At 38.9% G+C, this 20,951-nt stretch overlaps 3 protein-coding genes across 3 annotated transcripts in view; 1 reads left to right on the plus strand and 2 right to left on the minus strand.

Moving 5' to 3' along the window:
* Positions 1-248: 248 nt before the first annotated feature.
* LOC145479633 (uncharacterized) lies at positions 249-6,734 on the minus strand. Its single transcript, XM_081458044.1, has 4 exons — positions 6,026-6,734; positions 3,715-4,014; positions 2,221-2,556; positions 249-1,546 (listed from the first exon to the last, which is right to left on the minus strand). Exons 1-4 carry the CDS (start codon positions 6,591-6,593, stop codon positions 1,266-1,268), a joined length of 1,485 nt encoding a protein of 494 aa, XP_081314170.1. The 5' UTR covers positions 6,594-6,734; the 3' UTR covers positions 249-1,265.
* Positions 6,735-15,725: 8,991 nt separating this feature from the next.
* On the plus strand, positions 15,726-17,949 carry LOC145479647 (uncharacterized). The gene has a single exon (XM_081458060.1). The coding sequence runs from the start codon at positions 16,190-16,192 to the stop codon at positions 16,655-16,657; it is 468 nt and encodes a 155-aa protein (XP_081314186.1). The 5' UTR covers positions 15,726-16,189; the 3' UTR covers positions 16,658-17,949.
* Positions 17,950-19,377: 1,428 nt separating this feature from the next.
* LOC145479631 (calcyphosin-2-like) overlaps positions 19,378-20,951 on the minus strand; it is a 35,225-nt gene continuing 33,651 nt past the window's right edge. The window contains exon 22 of the mRNA XM_081458042.1: positions 19,378-20,242. Within this exon, the coding sequence (XP_081314168.1) occupies positions 20,153-20,242 (90 nt within the window). The 3' untranslated portion in view covers positions 19,378-20,152. The remainder of the gene's footprint in view (positions 20,243-20,951) is intronic.

Below are 20,951 nucleotides of genomic sequence, written 5' to 3' on the forward strand. Positions count from 1 at the left end.
AGAGGCCTGGGAAGGACTTGTTAGAGCCTTTACGGTAACAGTCTGCTGTTACTCATTGAACAGCCCAAAGGATCCTTCCTCTTTGAAAGACGGTTCCAGGTTTTCAAGACCGTAATAGTTTGCAAGTCGATGTAACAAAACGTATAAATACATACTTCTGGATTTCTCAGAACGGGCTTCTGTCAAAATATCCCCTACTATAAAATTAGAACAAGCGTATTCAATTAAACTTTAAACAATACCTGCAAGCTGATTGTATAATTAATGACAATGAAAAAGGTCCTTATATTTTATTTCACAATTTTAAACGCAGTTATCTAGAGGTTGACAAGATATAGTTCGTTTACTTAAGTTCGCCACGTACTCTCGCGACCATAACTGAAAGCGCGATGGCACAGAAACGCAAGTTCTTTCGCAAAGGTGTGTGGCAGCCTTTAGCCTTCCTCTATCATGGTCTCTTGCCTTTATTCAATATTTCTATTAAGTTAACATGTTTTAAGACTGTACACCAACTGAAGCAGAATGAAAGTGCTCTCTTAAGCACTATAATGACTTTCAGAACTTTGTTGGCTTTTATTTCTTGATAGTGATGTTCAGCGATGACATCGTAACATTCACCGCTTTAATATATTTTTTTTCTTGTCAAACGCCTTGTAAAATTTATAATCATCCGAGTTTTACCTATTATCAAATACCGACAACAGAGTTAAAAACAGTGTTTGGAAATGTGATAAAACACTGTCTTGAGCGTTTGATATGTCTCCACAATCGAAACTAAAACGAGGAGAAAAACGGAGAAATAAACTCGTAAAAATATATGCTAATTAATATCAGAGATTCAAAAACCGTCTCGCGGTTATGATATCCTTTGTTTGAATTTGATAAATCATTAATGAGTTTGAGAAGTAACCATCTGCGATGTTCGAGTCTTGCGTTTCGAAGTTTTAGGAAACACCATCATCAAAATTTCTCAGATAAGACTTCCTTTGGTAAGTATGCTTTATATATGCCATTCTTGAGCTTTCTCAGCTTTTCTTTTTGACCAAGAACGGAAATACTTCTGATGATTGTACAAAATCACTGATTTAAGTGTAACTGCCTCTTTAGAAAAACTGCGCAGTCAATGATTAGTGACCTGATACTGAGATCAGGTGACCTATCATTGATAAATGTCAATCACGGGATGTCAATTTTAAGAGCCCATCCTTGTCTTTGTAACAACCTACATATACTTGGTTTAACTCCTTAAAAATTCTTCCTATTTTTTAACTGAATACTTTTCGAATGTCATTTATCGCCGAGTAAGTAGACGCGACACCGCCAAAAATCCCGACAGCTATAAGTTCGTACAAGAACACCTTGATATGTAGAGGAATGTTCTTTTCTATGCTGAGATAAAACAGACAAGGAAACACAAAGGTTAGCGCTGTTACTGTGGATCCTCCTATCAGAGAGAGAATGGGACCAAACTTTGGTATGAGTTCACCAACGCCAAGGATGAAGCACATGATTCCTGTACGAAGGAGACACCGCTTCAGACAGAACTCTGCAGGAAAAGGAAGTTAAAATATGAGCGTTAGTTTTACTAGTATAGATACCATACTGTCAACATCGAAACGCTTTCACTCCTAACAGTGTTCAACATGTAATATACCTTAACAGCATCATTGTATCGTCAAGCAGTCAGGTAGTGAGAATAACGAAAATCATCATTTGTCATCAAATATCTGGGAGAATTGAGGCTAAACAACTTAACATAGGTAAAAATCACTATAACTGTTTACACTACCGTCAGTTTGTTTCTCTTTTTACCCAAGCTGGAAAAATGAGGCAAAATAGTCGAACCAACTCGTAAAATTAAAGAAAAGAAATAATATAATTTGACATGTATTTAAAGACATCTGGGTAACTCCTTCTTAACAAAGGCACGTTACCTAATTATCAAAGTAAGCTAGCAACTTACTGCAAGGTGCGTAAGTAACGAGGTGAAGAGGCGGAGTAGCAGTTTTCTTGACCACACCCTATTTACCTTCCCTACTTAAACCTCTTTCAAACCAGGAATTTTCATGGGATAGTACAACAAAAGTGATACTGGTGCAAAAGCTGTGCTTTGATATGCAGCAGCTAGGGCACCGATCTGCGCTCCTTCTGCAACGAGTCCGTTCCCAAAGAGGCTATCTCCTGTTCTCCTGACTAAACTAGGTTACCATGGTTACTCACCTTGGGGTATACTCAAAAGTTCCTCTAACTGCTGTGACACTGGATTTACCACAATCACAAAACTGAACAGCAAGTGAAGCGTAATGAGCGCCAGCACTACGTCTAACATTCCTGCAGACGTATTATGCTGGTTATGACCCACACTGTCGAGAATGTTCGAGGTGATGTCCTTGCCGTATGCCACAAAGCCAAGCACTGTCACAGGCAGGTACATGCTGACTACGCCAATATAAGCCCAGAAAACGGACAACGCAAACCTGGAGGATTTCTTCATGTCTGTCTGAATGGTTGGGAAGGTCGAGGCACCACCAAAGGAAAACAGAATTGTTCCAAAAGCTACAAAACAAAGGAACATTAGTAATTGAAACCACGTAGACATTTTGATTGTAAAACATTGAGGTACACTTGTCCTATCATCAACACCGTCTGCATTTTTATTTCTCTTGCGTGAGCTGGAACTTTGTCAGAATGATTCTGTTCTTTACAGATCACTGTCGACAAAGTTATTTTCCCCAAATTTAAATTCCGTCCACACTACGCGGGAGGAATTTTAAAGCCCAAAAATCACCAGTCATTTTGATTTGTGTTTGAGGAAAACTCGGTCAAGGAAATCACATGATCATCGTGACGCCATGGTTTTCGAAAAGCTCAGTTTTCAATAAATGTTTTCCGTCTATACGAAAACGGAAAGCCACCGTTTTCAAATTCTTCCGTGTCATTCAGCACAGTCACCAGTTCTCGCGCTAGAGAAAGAATTATGTATATTAAGAAAACAGGAGCCTGGTTTCACGGTCTTCTTGAACAAGCTAGGTTAATGATGGAAAATGTTTATCTTTGTCTTAAGCAAAAACCCAGTTAACAGCGATCAATAGCCCTTTTCAAGGTTAAGTTTTCTCATTTGCATCACAGAGTAATTCACCATGCATGTGAGGCCACCTTAAAATGTCTTGCTTATCATATATAAAATTTTAAAACGTTCTCTGGTTAAAATAGTTTAAGATTACAAGCTTTCGATTATCAGTGTGCAATCTTTGACAAATAGTGAATAAAAAGCGCTATCGCTAAAATACACACAGTAAAAAGTGTGAAGTAGAAAAAATTACATTAAGAACAAAAAGATCCTTGTGAGGAAATAAAAAGCTAATATGGGGTTCATAAAAGAGTAGAATATTGTCTAGGTCATTTTGAGTTATTGTCCGATTCAATTGTAATTGCGGTATAACAGGATTCCAATATTTTCCTCACGCGAAAATTAAGAGTGTTTCTAATGGGTTAAACCATTGCTATGGTAACCTTCTGTGGGCCATAACTTCACCAATCCCATTATTGTAGCATCAACAAAAAACGAGAGGTAGCATTGAACAATCAAAGAAGAAGTGCTGAACAATGCTGGAAACTGTTGTGAGCTATCTTTTAAAACTAACTTTTAATAGTGGCATATTTCAATACAGGTGGAACAATGGAAGAAAGAAAGATGACACGCTGTTTTCATACCTGAAAAGAAACTCTCGAAGTTCACAGTAGGCTGTTGAACGGTTTTCAAATCGGTCGGCAAATCCAATCCGATACACACACAGATCATCAAACAAGCCACGGCTGTCGCCAAACTGGCACCTACAGCTATCCCCCAGAACTCCTTGGGCGTGCCAAGCCAGGAGCAAGGAAGTAGGACTGCAAAGCAAATTACAAGCCAAATACGCAATTCACCAGTTTTTCCAATATCACCATGCACAGGCAGATTAACCAGACTTGACATGTTTCCTGCTGCCAAGATAAGAAACACCACGCACACGCCTAGACAAAAAAAACATTATTATTATTCCGTGAAAAACTGGTCCATAAAGAAAATGAGCATTGTAATTACACTGCTAACTTATAAGTTAACCATAGGTGGGTGGTCTCTCTGACTTCCGTCTTAGAGAGGACTCGACCAAAATTTCCAGGAATTCCCAATACGTATCAATTTATATTTGTCATTTGATGTAATAGCTATAACTCTCAGGTTTGTTAAAACCTGGTGCACACTTGTGAGATAAGCATAACACAAGTGAAATAAACATAAGCACAAGCACAAGAAAAAAGGAACATGTTTGTTTCTCTTGTAATTTACAGATCAAAAACACACAAATTACTCAAACGTTGCCTTCAGGCGTTTTATACAGTCACGATATAGTGGTTCGCTTTGCAATGTTTCTTGCTGCATGATTAGAGAGTTCTGCTTGGATGTCCAGACGATTTTTCTTTTCATTGCAAAAACAAAACAGTCATGCCACGATCTAGATGTTTTACGTTTTTTAATTACATACCGGTCAGTGTAAAACGCAGACTGCAGACCGGGGCTAAAATGCAGACTGAGGGTAAAATACAGACTGCAGACTGCAGACCAGGGGCAAAATGCAGACTGAGGGTAAAATAAAATATTAATAATAAACAAAAATGAAGTTGAATTCTGTACGCGTCGTGTCGTGGCATGTCTTCTATCAAAATGGTCATACTAACGATTATTTGAGAACGCCGAAATGTTATAAATTCTTGTGTTTGGATAACCGACTGTCACCTTTCAGCGAATACCAATTCACAAACCTCTTGATATATTAAAGTCGAGTACAAAGATTGAATGTATTTCACAAACTAGGCTCGATACCTACAAGTTTAGCTTGCCCTGTTGTTTTGCTGTCGTGTTTTGCTTGCCTTGTGTTCCGAACAATTCCAAGGACATTTGAAGCAGCTAAGACATGCGGTGGTTTGAACGTTATTAAGACTGTCGATGAAAACAGGATGAAGGAGATGCGCTACAAGAGTTGGTCGGTCCCAGACCTAATCGCGTAAACAAAATTCAAAATGGCCGACGCGTAAACAAAGATGCACAGAATTACGATTAGTTCGGGCCCTTGTGGGAAACTGGGGGAGTTCAAGAACTCGAGGTTGATAATATAATGTTTGACTAAGGCTAGGAAACGCCTTTCGGTTTGAGTTTTCAGGATTTTGTACAAAAAAAATTACGGGTACGCGTACGAACACTCCCAAGTCTTCATTTGATCCAGATTTGATCCTCGTGTTTTTTTTTTATTATTAATTTTACCCTCAGTCTGCATTTTACCCCTGGTCTGCAGTCTGCAGTCTGCATTTTAACCTCAGTCTGCAGTTTAGTCCCGGTCTGCATTCTGCAGTCTGCGTTTTACACTGACCGATTACATACAGTTTAATGAGGGTAACGGCCATCAAATCACATGGTAATCTTCATGGCGAACAAATAACGCAATCCTTTTGTCACAGATATATTTTGTTTACCTCACGAATAAGCAGATCTTATCTCGTGAGGAAAAGAAAACAGCATTCTACATTTCACTTAAAAATCACGCTTCAAGTAGACCCAGTATGCCTTCATCGCACCTCACACTGGGAGCAAAGTCATGCAGAAACAGGCTGTCTTTACAGCGGCAACGAAACGGTGTTTTGTATCCGATATTTTTTGGCATGATGACAAAATTTGAACCTTACTTGCAAATGTTGTGATGACCTTTCTTGGCTGAGCGGAGGGCAGAGGGCTAGTTGAGCCCAAAATCGTTTAAGTAGTTTTGAATTTGTTTTATAACATTTTACGAATTGTAGTCTTCTTTTACGTTGGACTGAAAGAGCATTTTTGTGTTCCCATTAACTGTAGCTCGTAGCTTTATGACGATAATAGCGACGTGCATATTTCCTGAATGTAGACCTTTGTAGCGTGACAGATTGAAGAAAGTATTATTCAAAAACCCTTTAATTAGGCGTTATGCAAATTTGTGGGAAAATTTTGATACAATACCTATAAGTGTGACGTTGATACAAACAGTAACAGCAACAGATGCCCATCTTCCATAAGCCTTCTCCCCAATGGCTGGGTATGGATACCGCACATGTCCCTTGTACTCGTCATGACGATCACGTAAAGTCGCCCAGGATCTTCCTAGCACCGTACCGCAATATCCAGAGGCAAAACAACACAGAATTAGCAAAGCAAAGCCTGTCAAACCTGCTCCTACAATGGCGGCAGGTAGTGCTAAAATACCGCTGCCAGCCATTTCTCCAGTGATGAACACTGCGGCCGTGAAGACGGTTAATCCCTTTTGCAGCTCCGCGGGTTCATGATGTTCACCTCGCCGCTCTATCACTAGGTTCTCGTTGTCGAAAGCCTCTTCTTCTGCCATGATTTCTGGATCTTGAACACAGTCGCTTTGGACGTCATTTGCTACAGGAGCGACAAGCTTTTTGCCCGACCTGATTAAATTTTCTTGCAAGTCTCCCATGAAGTTTCTTGCAACAACTTTCGAAATAGATTGACCCCGTAAGGTTTGTGCGCATGATTGCGTGCATGATGTCACACTGTTGAGCATTACGGTAGATACAAGCTGTCAAGATAGATTTACCGTTGCGAAGTGCTCTCGAGTGTGCCTCGCAATTGCGGGTTCTAATTTTTAAGATTCTCCATATGCAAAAACGTTTCCGCTAAAAAGTTTTCCCGCCGAAAAATTTATTTCACGCTAGCTTTCCAAGGTAAGGGACCGTTCATTTTTTATAAGGTAGGGGGGGCTGGTGGGATTTGGGGGGGGGGGCATGCGAAAAAAAATGGCTTTCGAGGGGGGGCCATCCCAAAAAAATAAGGGAAAGAGGGGGGGTCACGTGAAATATTTTAGTAAAACTTTAAAATGGGATAATGTTTGAATATCAAAAAAATTGCTACAGAATAAACATAGAAGGCAGGATACAAATTTATTATAAACTTTCCTTCTGCTTTAAAAAATGTTTGGCGACAAAAAGTATTTGTAGCTACTGAAAAGAAGTATTTAACACTGTTATTTTCGAATGCAACTTTCACTGGCACTCATCTTCATCTTCGCTGTCGTCGAGTTCTTCGTCGCCGCTTGTGCTGCTATGGGAGTCTTTTTCACCAATGCTACAAGAAGCAGCAATGCTTTCCGTCAGAGTGTACTCTTCAGGGTACATGAAGGTGTAAACATAATCTCTGACTTCCTGCTCAAGGTTGGTGGTGATTCTGCTTCTTGCAGCATTGGTGAAATAATTCCCTTCCATTGGACTGAAAGAGTGTGGAATCGTGTTCCTTTACATCTTTCAATATGACATTCAACTTTTCCACCATTGCTCTGTGCTCTTTGATGGAGAAGTTCAGTTTTCTTCCATCACTGGGCTTCAACCGGTACCCTGGCATGGAAAACTCACTCGCCCTTTCTGAACAGCCATCCGCACGTAGAAAGATTGCTTCTTTTGCTTGTAAGATGTCAAACTGCCTGGATCGTTTAGCTGTAAACCTTTTCTTAAACGACTCGTCGCTTTCGCCATTATTGCGCATTTTGGAATGAGCCTCTTTCATGATGCTCATGCAGTAATGCGCTCTTTTCCCGATTGGATTAACAATATAGCCAAGGCTTGTTTTCCGGAGACCCTGAGGTATGGTTGTATCATCAGCAGAGGAGGAACTAGTGACCTACCAGAAAAGGAAAGACGATTTTTTTATTTATTATATTGAACTGATATTATTGAATGATCATGGTTCGTGTAACCATTTAATGTTGTATTCGTGTAGTGAAATGTAGACCTGAGTCAAACAATATATTAAAAGACACATACTATTTTAAAAATGTTCAAACAGTTTTAGGTGCTATCTTTACAATAGGAAAATACAGAAGTTTCTCATTATAAAAGTGAAGCATACATGCGCTTTTAATGTTCAGATAAAAATAGGAACACTGACAAGAAATTAACACTTACCGGCTCATCTTCTTGACCTTCAACAGCTTTCTGTTTTACCTGCACAGGGCAACATTTATACATGCCTATCACTAGAGTAGAGGAAAAAACCTTCCAAATAAAGACATCTGTAAATTAAATGTAAGAATGTGTTTCACACAACACATCAACAGATTTCCAGTTTTTTCACAACACTTCGTACTTGGTTCAGTATCACAATGCAGGAGCAAGGAAAGATTCTGTTCCAGGCCACTGTTACTTCCGTAAGATTGAGAAGTTTATGAATGAGCACTACGAGGAGGGGGAGAACTACAGGGAGTTTCTAAAGTTGTCCTGTCTTGAAAAGGTAGGAGAAATTTGTTCTTTTTGTTGTGAATGGACTGGACCACCCATAGAAAGATACCCTAAACGAGTTCCTGACCATTCCTGCCTACCGGAATACCACTACCTCTCCTACCAGAAGACCCCTAAAGAAGGGCGTGATCCAGATGACTGGCAGCCAAGGGTCCAAGCGAAGAAAGAGCATGGAAGTGGCAGGCTGGTTTTATCTGACCTAGAGAGCGTTGCTCTATTTGCAGATAAGTTTATTGTCAAATCAAAGTTTGTTGTGGATTATCTTCAACATCTTGAAGTGCTGGAATTTAAAAGGAAAAAGAGAGCAGAAGAAAAGGCAAAGTTAAGTAGGGACGCAAAAGATAAATCATATGAGGATTATCCTTGGACTGAGTTGTTCGAAGATCTAACCAAGCTTAAAACGCTACGTGTTCCAGAACTAAACAAGTACTTGAACCACCACGGGCTGAAGCAGCATTTGAAAAGCAGCAAGAGTGAGAAAGTAAAGGCAATTGTAAGACATTCATGCTTGCAGCAGAAGAGTCCTCTCAGAGCTGGCCAACCAACACTGAGAAATGCAAGGACATTGACACAAAATGACACCAGGGCAAGTGCTGACAGCAGTGAAACGGATGAAAGTGACAATGATGAGTATGACAGTGATGCAGTTGACTCTGGGGAAGAAGATGACTCAAGTGATGTCATTCTTGCATTCATCAATTCAGATGAGAAAGATGCCAATGAGAGGCCAAATGCCACACGCTCAGGGCGAGCCATAACTAGGAGATCCGAAATTGACTTCTCTTTCTTTTGATTTGTTTTTTAAACAACAGCTCTCTGTAGTAGAGGGATTGTAAATATTGTCTTCATAGTGAGCACAATAATGTGAAGTAGGGGGATAATAGAGAAATATTTAAAAAGTTGAAATCTAAATATTGTTTGTTCAATTTTTTTTGTGGGGGGGGGGTCATCCCAAAAAATGACCGCTATAAGGGGGGGCCATGTGAAAAAATTGGTAAGCTGAGGGGGGGTCATGCGATTTTTAAATGGTGCTTCCCAAATCCCACCAGCCCCCCCTCCCTCATAAAAAATGAACGGTTCCTAAGGAGAAGGAAAAAGAAAGGAAAAGGCTTTCCTTCCTTTTTCTCCGCGCCTCGGTGAGATTAATGGCTGCCAAAAATTTCCTCTCAACTAACCGGAAATCAAGTTTTCTTTCTTTATTTTTGAGCCACCAGTGGCGTATTTTTAAAGGCTTTTTTGTGTTTTTGGCCCACAACTCAATACTATTTTGTCTGTTGGAATATCACTTGAGTATTTTCGTCGTAAGCTGCTCAAATTTGAGTGTAGTACGACAGTGTCGAATGCAGGCATGTCCCACTTATCATGAACAGGTTGTGTTCCGCGTCTTCTTTTACGAGAACTCTACATTACTCCTCTCTAAATTTTACATATGTTGAAGATCAACAGTTTTTCCATAACATAGCAAAAAATTAGCTGGATATATTTGATATAGCAGCGTTTAAGAACTTTAAAGTTTCCCTCCTCTTGCCACACGCTTGCAAGGATTTCGCCATAGAGTCTATCGGGACCGAAAAGTAATAAAATTTTGCTTGTTTGAGTTTCGTCTCAATTGCAAGCAACACGTGATGCCTCATCAAGGCTTAAGAATTTTCGTCTGTAAATACTGCTCAGTTTTGTTTGCGTAAAAATCCAATTAATCGCTGGTTGTCGATGAAAAAGAGCGCCCGCCGATCCGTGTTTTGTAGCTAAACATGACAAAATTGAACTTCAATTACGCTAGCTCTTTCGTGTAAAAACGTACATCGAACTCAAACAATATCTCTAGCTTTAAATATGTTTAAGACTGATTTGATAAATATTTGAGAACATTTTAGAGTTTAGCTGGAAATATGGGAAGACAGCAGAGATATTAAATCAGTACGGTAGTGCTTTCTTTAATCAACCCGAATAACCACAAGTCACCCAAGCGTAATTTTAGAGTTTGTATCTGGATAACTCTGGCTAAAAAATAACTGTTTGTATGGAGATCAGGAGTTGACATTAAATTTGCTCAATGTATGGGTAATTTACCGAAGAAAGACTCTTGACCATTCACTGGTGTTATTTTTCTCACCCTGGAGAGTTAAAACGAGATTTGAGCGAATTTTGACAAATTTGTCCTACGGTGTTATAATAAGAGAAAAAATTTTCAAAATTGGCTCAAATCTCGTTTCAACTCTCCAGGGTGAGAAAAAATGACACCATTGAATGCTCAAGAGTCTTTATTCGCTGAATTACCCATACATTGAACGAATTTAATGTCCTGACTCCTGATCTCCATACAAACTCTTCTATTCAAGTTAGCCACAGTTATCCAGATGCAAACTCTTATGTTACGCTTGGGTGACCTGTGAAATAACAATTTCATTTTGTTGTTTGAGTTTTCAAAACTCCTTATCTATTTCATTTTCGCAGTATAAAATTTCACTATGTCGGAGAAACACTCATGATCTTAGTAGCCTTTTGGCGTTGGCAAAAATTGTCGCATCATCTCAGCAGAAAAGATGGCGAAAAAAAAATACTTTGTCAAGACTTTTTATTGACAAATTAAAAACACCGACTCGGACTTGAAAGTGCGCGCGCTGCATTATGCAAATTAGCTACTTGTACGCGTCAGACTTTCCTGCTCGAGAAACAAGCAGAAACAATAACAAACTGACCGAAAACAGATTTTGGTTATGATTAAGCATTGTTTTGAGAAACGCACAAATTAACCGGCGATATCAGAGGAGAGACTTGCATAACCTTTATTCGTAAGTTAGAGGAAGTGCAAAAGATCACACGTACAACTTGCGCGAGCTGATCTTACAGCGCGAAATATGAAGTTCTGTTTTCAACCTGAAAAACTCACCTTTCCCCATTGCCTCAGAACAGAAATGCACCAAAAACCTTCCTTCTTCATATAGAAGGGAGTTTCGTGGAATTTCTTTAGAAATCTAAGTTCCACTGTAAGTAAGCGGAATCTGCTCGTTTAAAGTAGACCCAGTCTACTGCATCACACCTTTTTGCTCGGACCCGCTCGTTTCACCGCCCTACATATAAACGCCCTGTCAGAGCAGTCTGGAGTAGGCTCTCGAGTTGGTCTGGAGGGGCTATATCAGAGCAAAATGCTTTTCAACAGAGCATAAATACTGACTGCACTGTGGCATGAAGTCAGGTCCGCTTTTCCTCTCAGCAAAACTGAAAAATGACGAAACACGAAAACCGCAACATATAATAAAACCAAAAAACCAGATATCGAGAAGAAATAGAAAATTACCTGTGGTCAATAACTAATCAAATTATCTAGTTTGATTCGCACTTTTGCCATCTTTTTTTTTTTTTTTTTTTTTTTTTTTGTCACGGTGAGGCTCGATTACCAGCCGCGCGCTGGCCCACGCTAAGCCCCCGAAGGAAAGACGGCGGAAATCGAAAAGTATTTTTTCCCTACATTTTCAATGCTATGCCATTCCCTACATTTTCAAGCTCCTTAAATTGCAATAGTAAAATGTATCTTTTTTCTTTTTTTCGGGGGGTGGGGAGGGAGGAGGGAATGCGTATTTCAAAAGTGCAAAAGTGAAATACTGTATTCAGGACATTTCATGGGGTCATACATGGAGACTGACCCACAAGAGTGTCCCTGGCCTCCAGACGCAAAGCAGACGCAAAACAATGGCGTTCTTGAGGAAAGGATTTCAGTTGATCCGCTATTTACAAAAACATCCAAGTGCTTATCAAGACGTTTCTTTTGATGGCACAAACCTTCCAGATCTCGCTGCAGAGCGTATTGCCTGCTTTCTAGACGGCAAAGATCTGATAAATTTGGGGAAGACTTGCAAATTCTGGAACGAAGTATCCCGGAAGAACATGATTTGGAAAACTCTTGTCATGAAACGGTTCGGAAGACAGGCCATTTCCAGTTTCAAAAGTTCTCAGATAGAATACAAAAAGCTTTACTTTAATCTGGCGAAAAGCAAAAAGGCTGCCACTGCGTTTCAAGTAGTTTGGCTCAACGGCGATTATCTGGAAAAGGTGAAAGAGAAAGAAAGCGAATTCGGGGAAGTGATTCAACTCAATACGGTGTGTTGGCTACAAATCAATGAATTTTTTCTCGGCGTCCTTCCGGGAAAATACTCTCTGGTGTGGCGCATGAAACTCGACAGAGTTTACGTAAACGGTAATTCTAAGGAAGCGATCGAGTTCAGAGCAAGGCCAGAAGAAGGTTGTGGAAACGAGCTGTGCTCGAAATGGACGGAGAATGATTTGAGACGTGCAGAACGTCGTCACGGCAATTGTAAATGGTATCTGCAGGCCATGGGGGACTTTGAAGTGACAGCTACCTGTAAAGTGTATATAGAGATCAAGGGAAGGACAAGTTTCTGGTGTGGAGGTATAGCCTGGGATTACGTTGAATTAAGGCCACTTTAATGGCAAATTTTGGGTCATATTTTGCGGGCTAAATTCAGTCCCAAAGCACAGATTTTGACTCTGCAAAAATGCTGTAGAAAGGGTTCACAGGCTTTTTTTCAACAGATCTAAACTCCCCTGGGGGGTGGGTACTCCCAGAAAAGTTGGGTGGGGGTGTGTGGCCCACTTCCCAAAGCCCTTACGCTATTTATGACCAAAATCTGCGATTTTTGCTACCCTATTTATGACCTGGCCAAAAATTCGATACCTATTTATGACCGTTGCGACTGGCACAGTTGCTTTAAACATAAGTTACGAAGCGCTTTTGTTGACGGTCTTATTGATAATGATGAAAAAGTAGCTCCTTCCAAGAAACATACCCAATTCAAGACTAAGATGCTAAACCATACCCTACTTAAGACCAGAGGGCCAAAATGGATACCCTATTTATGACCAAAATGACTGAAAAACCCTACTCTTTGGGGCCACACATACCTATATAGCCAATATAAGGGAGTATCCCCTACCCCTGGGATCTAACCCCATGAAAAGTGACTGTTCACAGGTTATAAAAAAATTTCATACCCTCTGATAAGCATGTGAAAAACCACAGGTTGGATTACTTAGAGTTCACAGGATTTAGTGAGAGGAACAAAAAAAGTTTGAGATATTTGGAGTTTGAAAAAGTATATTCAGACAAGTGAAAATGATTTGAGTTCAAGGTAGTAGAGAGCTGAAGACCACAGGGAGAGGGTACTCCCTGATATGGGCTATATAGGTTTATGTGGCCCCAAAGGGTATGGTTTTTCAGCCATTTTGGTCAAAAAAGTAGGGTATTGGTTTTGACCATTTTGGTTATAAACAGGGTATGGTTTTTGCACTCTAGTCTTGAATCGGATATGTTTTTTTTTTTTTTAGAAGAAGCTACTTTTTCATCATTATTGATAAAATCAACAAAAGCCCTTTAGAATGCCTTTAACATCAGCTTGAACTAGGGAAGTACTGGCAACAGCATTATGTTTAACAAAACAAAGCCTGGTACTGGGAGTGGAAAATGTTCCAAACAGCTTTAGAATCTTTGGAATTAATTCAGAAACCTTGGGATGTCTGTAAATATTGTAGCTTTGAATTTTTTTGCCTTTGCGTTTTTTCTAAAGCAAAGATTTATCCAGCAACAAGGGGGTGTGTGTTCTCAGACAAAAGGAAGTATTAGTCTCTGTTGAGGTCTCCTTGGTTTTTGATATAACTCCTAAATCTGCCAGTGTTATCCCATGGTAGTCAAGTTGAAGGAGGACTTTTTAATCAGCATGTGACATTCCAGACAAGGGACCAAAACAGATTTTTTTTGCTTCTTAAATAATTTAAAAATGTGAGAGGTGACGAGTAAAACTTACATGAATTACTAGCGAGCACATGGTATATGGTACGTACTGCATGCCTAGAAAAAAAATGCTTTTCGGTCACAATTTGGTGGCAATTTGAAGTCTCTGTAGTGAGAATAGGCCCGCCACATTTGATGTATCAATATTCTAACATGGTTGCAAGGCTTTTGGGTCAAAGTTGCAAATTTTTTAAGTTTCGCTTGTCCCTCAATTTGCAACAGAGACTTGGATACAGAAGAAAAAAAAAAAAACAAACAAAAAAAAAAACACCAAATATAGAAGTTTGTCCTGAAGGCCTCAGAGCTATGCTAGAATATTGATATATTGAATGTGGCCTATTCCGGTATTACAAAGAACTTTTTCCATATTCTGGCCATGCCTAGCCCTGAAATATTTGGCTTGCCAGAATGCAGAGAAAGTTCCTCATTTACACAAGAATTGTTGCTTTGTAAGCTTTCTGGTAGTTCTGATGTTTTAAATTTAGAATAAGTTCTAGCAAAAACATGTTCAAAGTGCTGTTTCTGAGAAGCAATTACTGAGTTCAGTATGTAGGTTTCATTGCATTTCTTGACCAGTGCAAAATAGGTATATCAGACGGCAAAATATGCATCAGTCTATTCTAGGAGTGCTCATCCATCCCACATCCTGTCAGTGAGGCATTTGAAATGTGACAACTGACCAGGAGGAAACCCTGAAGCATATGGCTCCCCTGTGGTTTTGGCCAAGATTGCATTTACCAGTTTCATCTCCTGTTGAAAAATTAATTTAATCAAAATATGGATCAAATGAAATAAACTTGTTATGATAATTATACCAATTTTAATGCTCTCTGCGGTGATCTGTGTCAATAATATTTGATATGTTTTATGCCTTAAATTGTTCAATGATGCATTGTAATTATAAATACCGTAAGCATTTCTTTACTTGAGATATATATAACAAGCTTTTAAATATTTAAGTACGTAGTTGTTCACTTATAGGAACTGTGCATGCCAAAATAGAAAAATGACTGTCAGTAAATATGATTCAAAACAAAATAATAAACCAAAAGCAATGTTATGTGGTGTTGTCAGGGATATGTTTATCTTGTGTCGTCACCAATGGGAGGAAAGAAGATATGGACATGTAGATAAAGAAACATAAAAAGTAACACTGGTGAATGAAACTTTTTTCAAAACTTATTTGGAGCATTTGCCCTTTTTTTTCTCATCCCAGGGTATTTGATCCCAACCCAGAGAATTTGCTACTTATTTAAAAAGAATTCTGAAACCTGGAGGTTATCCCACAAGGGAGGGTAAGGGATGGACACTGCTTGAATGGATTCATGCATGAATTATATAAATTTTTACACTGGTGTCACCTAGTATCCACTAGAGTGAACATACAAGTAGCATCAGAGAAAATATTACTATATACACTGTATTTAAAATACAACTTCATAGCTACTGGCCAATTGCAGATCATGTGGACTGTTGCTAGTGGTGATCACAATTTATGACCCAGAGCCGGGTTGTTCAAAGCCCGATTAAGGTAACCCAAGGTTTACGAGAATTTTGATTTGAGTTTTGTAACTTTTCGATGACGTTTTCTGTTTATACTGTTTTTCCTTCAGTTTTGAGCTTGAGTAAGCTCAAACTACACAAAACGTAAGCAGTAAAAAAACATTTTTACGCAAGAAAAATTAATACTTCGGTTAACTTTTAATCCTGGGTTAGTGTTAACCGGCTTTCGAACAACCCGGCCCTGGGCATTAATCATTGGGTGAACCACAACATTTTTATCATCCCCCTTCCCAGTTATTTAAACTTTGTGGACACCAGGTTATGTGTACAAAATGATTATTCAAAATGGAAGTCCCGGAATTTTCCCTTTAAGTCGCCAATAACGACCACACACTGTAGATGTCTTTTGACCCCACTAGGCCCCTAAGGTGTAGTTTTGTGTCAATTTGTATTTGAGCCCGCGATTCGAACTAACAACATTACGTTCGAGAATTTTGCACAGGTGGTCACAAACTTTGGAGGAAAGATGTGATAGCGAAACGAGTAGAAGTCTTTTAAATCATGGGCCAAAGCTGCAGTTGGTTTTACTGCTCCTGCTGGACGAACTGTCCCTGCTGCCAGTACGATTCCGCGGTTTGTGGTCCGCGTTATGCTCGATACCAGAGCGACGATGTCGATGTTGACTTGGAGAACATTGTGGGCGATCTTCTCGAGCTTGATCCTTTACAGTACGATAGGGAGAGTGGAACGGAAAAAATCAACGCTTGGATCGAGGGAGCTATTCCTCATGTAGGAATGCCACCGAGTTTTATCGCTATAAGCCGCGCCAAATGCATCAAATATTGGCAAGTACTACAGACTAAGCCGGCCGCAAAGCTAAGCGGTTCGTTTGTGAGATTTTGTTTCGAGAAACGTCCAAACGGCGAGCTTCCAAGATTACTCATAGAACACAAAGGCAAATCAGTAATTGTGCGGAGCCCACAAGATCGTGATAACCTTAAATCGAAGGTTCCCGAAGTGCGCGTTTGAGCGTGAGTAACCGTGAGGTGTTCAAGCTGAAATGGTGAAAATGTCATCAAAAGAATATTTAATGAGATGGTGGGTCCGCAGTGTGACAGATAACTAGTATTGTTCGTCCTGGCGCTGCTGCATCGTCGAGGATGACGGCTCAGAAACCGTTAGTCTTGTACTGCACTGGAATTTGACTGTTCAGATAATTTTTAGTTAGCTGTTTAGTGCATGCATTAGTTTTTTTAATTTTGCTGGATATTGTGGAGGCGTTGGGATCAGCTGACTTGCATAGTTAAGCCCTTAATTACAGTGGGTGATATTAAGTATTCCAGCCAACTGTTCTTAACAGTATAAGCAGTAATGCTGCATGGTTACTGAATTATTTTTATTTATTATGTGTATGCTAAAATATAAGTAACCATTTATTGTAGTTCTAAAGCTTGATATTTACATATTTATTGAATTTCTAGCTTTATGTTTCTTTATCTGCAGTGTTTTCCAGTTCCACTCTATTGACTCTGGTTCCGGACTCTGTGTCTTCCATGCACCTCTCAAAAGCCCAGGATAGGGGACTTTAAAAGGAGTTAAAATCCAAACGATGTCAAGGAGAGCATGGCATTTCAACTGAACCCCTCTAGAAGTTTGCACCCTTGACATCACCATTTGTCCTAGATCCATCCCTGCATATATATTAGGAAAGCCTTAAACCTTAAATCCAATTATGTTTTATAAATGGGTTTCTTTTGATCTTGGCAGATTAATGGACAGGAGGAAAAAGAAATTGCAAGAAATTTAGTCATGATTTTGTTAGCAGACATCTTTCATTATTGCCTGAGCTTTGAGTTCAATTTCATTTTTAAATAGACTAAGTTTCACAAAAAAATATGGGTGTCACACTCCAGTGGGAAGAGACCTTGCATTTGTTGTAGAGTTAACTTGTGGCACACTAGAAAATGAGGAAGACATATTTATCATGTATAGCATTTTTATTGTTGCAGTCCTGAATGTCTGTTGACATGCTAGGCGTAGACCACTAGCAATCTGAGTTTATTTTGTTCTAAAACTTATGAAGCTACTCAGCTTTTGTTAATGTATTTTATTGTGACACTTATTTATTTGCTGTGCACAGACTTACATAGATACACGACTACCTACATTTTCATTTGATAACTCGGGTTCAGTAACAGTGGCAGCCAGAAGCTGACTTCTTCCAGAACAAGAAATGAGAAGGGAAGGACTGAGAAATTTTCATGGGACAAAAACAGAATAGTTAATTTTATAGTATTGATATTAAAATTATTATAACCTGACCATTACAGAGAAATAATTATATGGTATTAATTTGTGGCTGACTCGGACGTTACTCTGTTACATTCTTGACTATACTTTTGCTAAAGAGCTACTGGGTAATGTCAATGATTAGATTTCAACAAAGATTTACATGGTTAAGCAAAGAGACTTGAAAAGCAGTGACTGCTTTCAACAGAACTTCACTTGAAGAAGAATATTCTGAGGGCAACAGGGGTTTCATTAATGTTTTCAGCAAGAGGGCAACTGGTTTTCACAGGCAGGCAAAACTATTTGAACTGAACAAGTTTCATTATAAGAAAAAACTTTCCACTAGATGGTCAAACCAGGCAGGCAAAATTGTCCTTGCAGCCAGTCAATTTGCCCGGTGCCTGGCCGTTTATGAAACCCCTGGGGCTTGATCTCATGCAAATAATGATCATTGGGAGACTTCCAAAATTTATCAGAGGCCTCAAAAGGTTGATGTAGGTACATGCCAAAGATCTATGAATGATATTGGACAAAATCTGATCAAAGTTCCTGTTAACATGATGATAATTTGTGAGTAGTTTGGGAGAAACAGTGATATTGCTTTGTGTAGTAAATGCCTTAGCTGGGCTGGCCTGTGCTTATATCTTGTGCAAATAGCCCAATTTCGATATATTAAAATTCAGCCTAAAACAATAGACTTCAGTGCGAGGCTCTGGGGAATAACTAGAGTTTGTGAGGTTTATTCCCCAGAGCCTCGTGCTGAGGTCTATTGTGTTAGACTGAATTTCAATATATCGAAATTGGTCTATTGGAATGCATAACTTTTTTTGAACATCTAAATTGTTAATTCCCATTTTGTAGTTACATTCATGACATAGTGAGTAACAAAGGTATATATTAACCACAGATGGGACCTTACATCTGAAAAAGAAATTATGAAATAACTTACTACAGTCGAACCTCAATTATCTGGATTTCTCGATTATCCAGACTTTTTCTCTAGGCCCAATTTTGTCATGAAAATATTCATTAGTCATGATCAAGATCCGTAGCAATATTCTTTTTAAAACTATAGCATTGAAAAGTGCAGTCAAAAGCGAGTTTGTTTTGCTTTTAAAGAGCAAAAGCAGTGCTCGCACGCATTTTAACTAATGAAGAACACTCAACTAAGTTGTGATTGGCTCAGAGTTGAGTGGTTCAAGATGTACAGTAGACCATATTGTTTTCCAAACAATTTGTACAAGTGTTGTTTCACGACTAAATGTTGCTTTATTTAAACAGTTTTGTTCTTCATTAATATTGATATTTTTGATTATCCGGACCCTGGATTATCTGGACTATTTCGTCTAGTCCCAACGAGTCCAGATAATAAGGTTCGACTGTAGTTACTATAATGTTTCTTTATTCCAAGTGGCTCAATATGTGAAAAGTTTAGAATGTTAAACCATTGCACTAAAATGACAGTAAATTCACTTCTTTAATTTCAGTAGTGTAAGAAATAATTTGACACGGCATATGTTACTATAGTTCTATACAGTGTACAATTCTTTGTATATAAAATTAAATTATACAACATTAGTAAGTAAGTATTGCTTACTTCACTGACAGTCACATATTCCACTCAAACTGAGTCTAAGTTTTCAATATTGTAACAAATAAATAATGAAGCATGTACCAGCGCTGAATAACATTGCCACTAGACTGAGTAATGAACATATCTGACTGTACTACAGTTAAACATTTTCTCCTAAATTAGCACTTGAAAATGATATCTTGAGAAAGAATCTAGCAACCATAGGCAAATCTTTGCTGATATCATTGTTTTCATTTTTCCTCATTAACGTACAACTTTGCACAGAGAAGGTATCATGCTGGACAGGAATTGACAACAAACATTTAAAGAGCTTGTAAGACTTAGTAACTGGTGAAATTTTCGGCTCTTAGGCTTTCAAAAACTGCAAAATTTCTGGGTGGCAAAAGCACTAATGATCTGAGCTCAATAGTGTACATTTTTGGTAAAATTTGGAGTTATTAAACCTGCATCGCACCAAAAGTATCCAATACCTCTGGCTCAAATTCCTTAAAACAGTTAATCGTGCTGTGCCCTTAAAATATTCAGAACTAATGTTTTCGTAGCTCCATCGGAAACTGTATCACTTATGCTGATGAGGCAAATGTTGCAAACAACATTTATCCTATACTCAGGTAATATAGCACAATCTAAAAATCAGGGTGTTAAATCCCCCAGCAATTTCTCATCATGGCAGTAAACTCCTCATCACTCTCAAAGCCAAGGCTGACACCCTCGTAATAATCCTCAAATTCCTGTTTCGCACAAAAACAAAGCACACAATAATTGCAAAAAAAGTTGTCACTATAAAATTTATGTACCTTTTAAATTAAAGCCCTAATTTTTAGAACTGCTGGGCTTGATGGAGAAATCCACAGGAATTTGGAAGATTGGTAGTATAAGATAACCAAGAACCAGCTAAAAATTCTATCGCCCAATAGCCAACATGAAGTTACATGTACTATAAATAATTGTACTGGTTCATGCCGTATGCCAGGATAAGAAAACCTGATGGAAATTCTTCACGTGCCACCTCTCCTCTGTCTGACAGTACATATTTTGTGAACTCAATTTACCTTTCCCTTCCCCCTTTCCCTAAGCCCTGGAAAAAATTCAAAATGAAATAGGGGAATTGGGAGTGGGGAGTGGTACAGGCAACAGTTGTGATGATTCACAACCCTACAGTCTCAGCCATTACACTTGTACGCTACGCCAAGAAACATCAAGACACACTTACTATCTACCTTCTACGATGTTTATTTAATAGGTATTTACAGCTGGTGTGCTGTTAGTAGCAAATTGTTCCAAGGTATTGTTGTCCACATCCAGGGGAAGTGACACTTAGCAATACAATGCAATACATGTGGAGTCAGAGCTAACAGCTGGTTTGATGAACTGTAAGGCTATAGCCAGAAACTTTTAACTTTTAATCTAAGCCGTCACATAATCACCTGTAGTGTATGA

This window comes from Orbicella franksi, chromosome 2 (genome assembly GCF_964199315.1).
Source record: "Orbicella franksi chromosome 2, jaOrbFran1.1, whole genome shotgun sequence".
NCBI lineage: Eukaryota > Metazoa > Cnidaria > Anthozoa > Scleractinia > Merulinidae > Orbicella > Orbicella franksi.

Coding starts and splice junctions, on each gene's coding strand:
- LOC145479633 (XM_081458044.1), bottom strand. CDS start 6,593: ATGCTCAACAGTGTGACATCATGCACGCAATCATGCGCACAAACCTTA. Junction 4,015..6,025: donor TATCAACGTCACACTTATAG/GTATTGTATCAA, acceptor TTTTTTGTCTAG/GCGTGTGCGTGGTGTTTCTT. Junction 2,557..3,714: donor CTTCGAGAGTTTCTTTTCAG/GTATGAAAACAG, acceptor TTTGTTTTGTAG/CTTTTGGAACAATTCTGTTT.
- LOC145479647 (XM_081458060.1), top strand. CDS start 16,190: ATGGGCCAAAGCTGCAGTTGGTTTTACTGCTCCTGCTGGACGAACTGT.